This window comes from Oculina patagonica, unplaced genomic scaffold (assembly GCF_052425735.1).
Source record: "Oculina patagonica isolate OP01 unplaced genomic scaffold, crgOcupat unplaced577, whole genome shotgun sequence".
NCBI classification, from domain to species: Eukaryota; Metazoa; Cnidaria; class Anthozoa; order Scleractinia; family Oculinidae; genus Oculina; species Oculina patagonica.
This window is the reverse complement of record NW_027558446.1, coordinates 2,462-10,625: the sequence shown is the minus strand read 5'-3', so window position 1 is coordinate 10,625 and position 8,164 is coordinate 2,462. Positions and strand designations below refer to the sequence as shown.

General features: G+C 39.6%; 1 protein-coding gene across 1 annotated transcript; it reads right to left on the bottom strand.

Moving 5' to 3' along the window:
• Positions 1–2,121: 2,121 nt before the first annotated feature.
• Positions 2,122–3,805, bottom strand: LOC144640944 (RING finger protein unkempt-like). Its single transcript, XM_078500007.1, has 4 exons — positions 3,672–3,805; positions 3,382–3,591; positions 2,994–3,262; positions 2,122–2,259 (listed from the first exon to the last, which is right to left on the bottom strand). Exons 1-4 carry the CDS (start codon positions 3,776–3,778, stop codon positions 2,159–2,161), a joined length of 687 nt encoding a protein of 228 aa, XP_078356133.1. The 5' UTR covers positions 3,779–3,805; the 3' UTR covers positions 2,122–2,158.
• Between the last annotated feature and the right edge of the window lie 4,359 nt (positions 3,806–8,164).

Genomic DNA, 8,164 nt, shown 5'->3' with positions numbered 1-8,164 from the left:
CCATATCATAACATACTCATTTTCCGAGTCTTGACAGCGTATAAAAGCATATTTTTAGTTTGAATTTAAAGACTGTAGTGCATGTGGACATGACATTCAACCTATTATCATAGTATTCCAGCTGTGTAGTTTGTCTCAAGATTTTCAAAATTATGCACTACACCTTTTGTTTGCAGCTAAATGAATTTTTTTTCACATCACAAACACAAAATTCGGACAATTCATGTAATGTTCCATATATGAAGGGTAAATTTGCCCCACTTTTTGAAGCTAAACACCTTAATTGTTCAGGTATAGAACAAACCACTTCTAAAAATCTTAAACATTTATTTTGACATTACAGTAGTTCTCAGATGGTATCGTTTTCACAATACATAAAGTATATGAAATACACAAAAAATACCATGATATTGGTTGTCTGATTAAATGCAATATATACACTCTGACTGTTGATGTTTAATCAACTTTTATAGTGTATACACAAAGCAGTGAATATTTATACAGTGCACATTAACTAAACATTTACAATAGAGGATGTATATTATTTTGTTAATGTGGGCACCAGTGTTTATTTTCAGCAGGGTTGATCTTTGCACTTGGATCATTCGAGTTCAACATTTTAAGCCAGGTTTACATGGGCAATTTTTATGCGACAAATATATCTCATCGTGAACATGACACAACAATTATTTGTCAGTAGTTCAAAGTTTACTGCACCAGTAATGAACTTGGACAGCAGAGATACCCACAGAGATACACATACACAGTGCTCAGTAGGAGTTTAAAGATTGGAGACCACATATGAGGCCTTCCAAGGGGGGTAGCCATGTCGCAATGTTGCATATTTCTGAGAACCCATGTCGCCTAGCCAACAGCTTTAAATATCGCTGTCCTTTTTCTTGCTATTGTGTTGCTGTCGCATTTTGTCCCTGTCACATCTCAGTGCTGTGATGATGTTGCTTGTCGCTGGTAAAATGTTCCTGTGTCGCCAGTATTCAGGGTCATGTCGCTTGTCGCTTTTACCCCGTGGAAGGCTTCACATGTGCTGACGTAATTTTTGCCACGAGCAAATTTCACATGTGAGAACTTTTATTTGTCCCATAAAAGATAACTTGCCAGCTTGTAAACAAATATAGTTGTCACTTCAATTTTTTTTCTCATCTACACAAGCAAATATTAAAAGTTGTCACAAAAATTGCCACATTAAACTGCTCATATAAACTCCCCTTTATGAGTGAATGGCTGATTTAACTACTAGGATGAACCTAAAATTTACTTGTGGTTCCTTCATTAACATTTCCCTTCTTCTGTTTCTTGAGCTAGGGTCTCTTTGGGAATACCTTCTGGAAAAGCCTACAGGGCTGCAAATAACTTTTTTTCACATGAAAGGACATATGTCCTACTAAAACACCATCTTGGTCGGACAAAACAAAATTGTGGTTGGACGTCACCAAAAACAAAAGGTTGAATTTTATTCATTGCTGCTGTCAAATGGCTTGTAAACGATCAAAAAATTGTCCAGACATCATGCCCGACCACACTTGGGATTTTGTCGGACATGAGCAAATTTTGGTTGGCCAATGTCCGATGACCGACTGTTATTTGCAGCCCTGAGCCTATTATAATAATTTCTCATTCTGTTAATGTTTATTACGCTATACTGTGATGGTGTTGAAGTATGCTCTATTGGAAGACAAAAAGAGGGTGCTTATTGGAAGAAAGACGCTTACTATAGTTAGTGAATGCACTATCATTGTCTTTATACTGCCTAACAGCTCATAAAGTAAGTTTCTATCATGTCAGCCTAAATCGTAACCAATAAACAAATGTCTTGTTTGCATCTGTGATGCAAATGCTTATGCACATAATACGGCACAAGTGATACAACGCACTTGAAGTGCTTTTCTAAAATAGAAGATGAAGCGATGAAGCTTTGTTACAGTAAGCTTGCTTGCTTATATTTGCATAAATTGTGATGTTTTTGTGTAAAGCAAGCATAAATACAAGCACAACAGAATGGGGAATTTTCCATTTCTTGTGCTTGTATTTTCAATTTTGACATGTACTTGCACATGACAACATTGGATGGAAACAACAGGCTTATTAACTCCTGCAGACTAACCTGTATCTGAATTTTCTTGGGCTGCGTCGGCGATCCCTAGTGTTGTGATAATGCGGGCAGGCGTACCCTTTGTCGGCAAAGTCTTGGTGGCTTTTTGCATGGTTCAGTTTTGTAACTTGAAAGTACATAGTTGGTATCTAAAAAATAATAATAATAATAATAAAGTGAATTGTCACTTGCTTATTGTGTTTGTTGCACGTTCAAGGGGCTATCAGATGAATGTATTGTTTACTGCTATTTATCACAAACACCAATAAAATATTCTGCACACAGATAAATTTTGATCAAGTCAGACACCAACCATGTTACTAATATTTGACCAACAGGGCTTAATTCTGCTACAGTGAAAGGGAAGAAGCACAAATATTTGACAGTAAGTGACATATAATGTAGGAAATCCTCTCTCTCAAGCAAAATGGGGAAGATTAAAGATTAACAGCGATCAGATTTTAACCGTGAAGACAATAGAAGAATCCATAAATAATGAATAACTCTGTTAGAACCACAACTTTGTTAAACGGAAGAGAAATCTTTCACCACATTAGCGTTTATTATCGTCAAGGAAGCGAATTAGCCGCCATATTTTTCAACGAAAATGAGGTTCTAACGGAGAGACATAAGAGAATTTTATTTACAACGGGAATATCAAGCGAAATTCTAGTGAACTACAACGCAATTAAACTCTTATCTCTGTTTCGAGGTCGTATCATAGAGCCTTAAAGGTTAAACTCATTTGGCAGGCTTTAAAATGCATAACAGCGCGAAATGACAAAAAAGCTGTATACTTTACGGTGGTGAACAAATCACCAAGAAAGTGTAAATGAAGATACCACTTGTGTACATTTGAAGCAACGTACAGTACTGCACAAACCTTGCCAGCGGGGATCTTCTAGAACAGCTTTGTTATTCTCTATTCCTGCTTGACCTACTTCGGTTTCCTCTTTTTCTATGGCTTGTAATTCTCGTATATCATAAACGGGTTGTCTTAGATCGTGTGGTCCATGGGCAAACGCACAGTGTGGGCCATTTTTTACACAATATCCTCGAGTATCGGTCTCGTGAACACAGGTTGCAGTTTTGTAGTAACGAAGATGGTAGCGACGTTCCACATCGCCAGCTACACGGTGTAAATAAGGGCAACTGAAAGAGAAAAGGACTTTTATTCAGCAATTGATCGTTCATACCATAAATAAACAACCATTATGTCTCGAGTCCGCAAATAAACGAGGCAGATGCAAGAAAAAATCCCTGGTACGTACTCATCACCGGACGGGCAAATCCCTGACGTTTCATCGTACTGAGTGCAGTAAACATCAGGACTATAATTAAAGGTGCCATCCCTTTTCTTTTTCGGTCGCCTCCTTCTTTGATTCATGAAGTGCCAGTGGAAACAGGTGAACGGTCTGTGAGCTGTACACTTGTGCTGTAGAAATAGTGGACATTGCTCGACCCGAAACTCCTTCAGGTACCTGGACGATTCGAAAGGAAAAAAAATTATGACAACACATATACGCGGAAGCAAAACACAGAAAATCACAAATACACCTACGTGTAGTGGAAAGGCTTCTCTGGCTGAGTTTGAGAAAGGCCAGCTAATTTATGTTCGGAAGAAATGATGGTACTAGGAGAAGTCATTACAGGATCAGAAGACGACATGTTGTTTTGGGGACGTGAAAAACCAAACGCGCGCGCACCACAACATAGACAAACCGGGGCATCATGGGAACCGTAACGAGCTGTCGATTTGATTGGTTCCAACGTGACATGTGACCTGTTCAGGATCAGCTCAAGAAAAAACCGGCAAATGGGGCGAAATATGTAAACAATCCGCGATATCTGGGAGAACCCGGAATAAAAAATCTGAATATTGATTGCCTTTGAAGATCAACGAGGAGATAGAATTTTACCTTTTTCAGCTTCCATATGCATTTTATTATTTTCTCTTTTGAGTGCATTTTGGCAGTACAGACCTTGAAAATCATTGTTATTTATCGGGTTGAAAGATAATGACAGCTGTTTTGACAAAATACGGCACTGACCCCTGAGTCAACTGACCCCTTCATGAACCCCCAACTGACCCCCTCTCAAATATCACAGGAGCAGAAGCAAGATTTTAGATCATACAAACCCCGTCGAGTTTTTCTTCGAAAAAAACAACAACAACCGAGATAAAAGCCCAATATTTGCACGCACCCAAGTGTGTTTGTCCTGTTCACTTGTTTTTGAGGAAGCATAAAAAACTATAGCGATATGTAATTAAACATTATCGCGCAAGATCGTTCTCAGTTCTGCGTTATAATAGCTGGAATGGTGAAGCCAGTGACATCCGCTACTAAAACCAACGAGAATATAAACAAGAAAAACAACACAACGGATGACAAAGATAAATAAATCAAAGTTAAGCAAACCACCGGAAATAGAACTTGCATATTAATTTCTGGTTATTATTAAAATGCGTATCGAAAAATCAACATACCTGATGTGATCAAAAACTGCCAAATTTGAATCCTCTACCAAAACAATATAATAAAACAGCAATAAAATAAGCTGGAAACGGTATATTTCCGAAGAGCATGCAATAAATTTCAAGAAAAATCGAAATAATAGACCTCGATCGACTCACCATCCATGCACATCGAAATATTGTCCCATGCTGAGAAATGGGCGGAGAATTTGAGCGGGACCTGGTGCTATCGTACCAAAACAATCCTGTTTTTACAGCCAGTGGAAAATAGGACTGCGGACTGCGGACTATGGACTACGAAGAATGCATACATAACATCCTGATTCATTTTGGCAAAAAGCTGGATTTTTTAATAGTAGAAGGGTGCCTGGCCTGGAACCTGGTCTCTTATTTTATTAGCTAGAATTTTTGTGCGATAATCATATTTCTTAATTTCGGTACCAGACCAGGAGCCCATTACTAATGACCAGACCTATCACATTTCTATAATTTGTTTGTTATTCCATTTTGACGGCACTTTTCAAAAAATGTATGTTGTCTAGCATACGAAACATCATTTTCTGACACGCGTTGTTTTATAAAGTTCATTATTAAATAAATTCCCTTTCGTTGAAAATGCAAGCCCTGATTTTTGTCCCCTTAATCAAGCACGCGCAAAAAAGGCCTACCTACGCTTTGAGAGGGCAAAACAACTTGAAATATTTTAGTTACAGCCAAAATAGTTTTCCAGTAAAAAAAAAATGGTTGTAAGTATAAAAGTATCTTCTGACATTGTCGACTTGCCACCTTTTCTCATGCTATTTTGCTTGTTTAGTATTATTCATGCCTAAATAAAATGGCCGCTTGAAGAGTTAGAAATACAAGAAGCCAGTACAGCTGATGTGCACGCGCGTGCATATGTTTGTGCAACTCTTTGAAACTGGCGGCCAGAAACCGTTTTTTATGGCCGTGATTTAAGTCGTTGAAGTCAGTTTTTTTATTGGTGAGTACATAATGTACATCTGGTGATACGTGACACTGGCTGGCCAAGAGCCATGTCCGCCAAAAAGAGAATATTAAGTGGATGTTTCAATTCTTTACAGCTGGTTCTGTTTATTTGAGGCTTCTTTGAATTCATACACCAAGAGGTACCACCACATGTAGAAATGTAAAAAATTTGAACTTGAACACACTAAGCGAGAAAAACGTGATTTTTAACCTCTTAAAGGAATGGTGAACTTCCCTTTACTACCTATAGAGAGAGCACCCCTCGGGGTTTGTGCTCACCGTATGAGTGATCGAACTTTCTTTCGCTTCTGCTCAAACTTATAAGACTTGCTCCAAAAGGACCTCGTATAAATGGATTAGCCAGAAGCGATTGATAGCGAGCGAGGCCGAACCAACCAGAGAAAAAAATTAAAAGGACTTTGAGGAAGTCTACAAACTTATCTCATGAATATGAACCGGGCATAAAGGATAGATGTTGCTTCGAAACACATTTCACAAAGTTTTTTCTTCCAAAGCAAATTGTACATTTGCATCAGTAGTTTCATGACGTCAGACATCACGTGCCTTGACAACTTCAAACGTGCGAAAAACAACGAGCGCAATTTGATTGGCTTCTCAGTTTGCCAGCGAAAGTTCACTTCGCGGTAAAAATATAACACCTGTTAATGGGTCGATTTGACGTGCGACTGTGCAAAAAAACATTTGCTTTCGACTCTGAGGCATTTCAGTTGAATTATATTCGAGTTTTTATGATGAAATTAAATTTACATAACTTGGTACCTCTTAGCAAGCCTGTGACGTCTTGTTCTAGGCTGATTTCTCCCCAGTCCATTTCCGTTGATCTGCAAATACCCTCTGGTACATTTCACGGCCTGATTCCATCGGCGCCGGACTCCGCTCTCCAGAAGACTTACTTCGAGCAAGTGGTTTGAAGCCAGAGATGAAGAGAGATCATAAAGTCTGCAGGAAGTCGTTGTCCAGCCTGTCTGATTCCACATCTCTTCAGACATAGTTCATGGGGACATTGCATATCCGCGGGGTTGCTTAGGAGGTAGAATCGTGATTTAGCGCTTTGGTTCACCGCATGAGGCTAGCTGTTCACACTGTAATAACCCTACTTAGAATCAATATACGTTTATACACTTCCTGCACACGCGGTCTTCAGCTGCCCAAAACAACAACTTTCCGGCATTCGTTTCTTGTTGGTAGACTTCAGCTGTTTCTTTTGCATATTTCAGTTTGTTTTGGTTTATCCTCAGAAAGTTTAGTTTATCCTCTCAGTTCGAATGTCGAATTCTAAAAACAATGTTACGGCTTTTTTTTATTCAAAATCGCTTTCTTTATTTGCTTGAGGATTCTGTGTGGAAATTGCTGTTGCTGTTTAACACGTTCAGGGCGGCTTACGTATCTGTAAGTTTTGTCTTCGGCTTGTTGTTGTTTGTAGTTCACGCTGTGACCTAATGATTGACTCATTGGATTCCGGGTTACAGCACTTGCAGGGGGGGGGGGGGTTATGGGGAGGAAATCAGTCCCTTCCCATGACTCCCCGCGCACCTCTATTTACTCTCGTATCCAATCCCTCTTCAAAGTTAAGAGGAAAAACCTCGTAACCAGGGACAAGGTTGTCCTGAGCTTTTGTTAGTTCAGGTCATAAAGTGACGTGATTGATAAGCACGGCAAGCGAGCCAAGTGAAAATGGCGAGAAGAAACGCGCGCCTCTGTCCAGTCCCCTCGCGGTTCGGATTGCGTCTCAATCAGAAGACCCAAGAACGCCCTACCACGCATTCTTCTCCCAAGATAGAACCTTATTAAAACAGGGCAAAACCGCTTACTTCTGAAGCTAAGGTGCATGTCCTTTCTACAGCTACCACGAGTGGTAAATCTCCTCTGCTCTTTCGTACGAGCGGTAACGGCTACGAAGAAACTAGACTGATTTTGGTTTACTTTAGCTAAACTTGATATTGGGTTCATTTAACACGTGCAACGTAATAACGAGAACTGTACAACCCTAATCAAACACAATATTTTTTCCCCAACCAATCAGAATCAAACCAATCGGCAATTTCCTGCGCTTGGCGCCGGTTGCACTTTTCCCGCGCTTGGCGCCGGTTGCATGTTTTTGCTTCGAGTTCTGATTGGTTCATTCTGTTAGAGTGGTTTTCACCCAAGTATCGAAAGTTATTCACATTTGCTTTTGTTTTGCATTACTATGCTTAGTGGCTAGTTCAATCGTCTCGCGCCACTTCCTCATCCAGTCAGAAGTAAAGCCCAAAACCAATCGTGACTCGCTCACACGCGTTTTCCCACGCTTCGCGCCGGCTACTTGTATTTGCTTCGAGTTTTGATTGGTTCACTGGATTGCCTTTGTCTTTTGTGATTGGCCAGAGAGATAACTTTGGTTTTGGTTTTACGACACTCAAATGAAAACCGCTCTATCTGCGTTTGTTGTAAATGGTCAGATGTATCATTTTATTTTTCATTAGAAAACCGTTCTAAAGCGTACAATTAATGACGACGACACCGTTTAGCGAACATATTTATTACGGATGCGAAACAAGCTGTTTTTTAAGCCTACAACACTTTCACTTAGC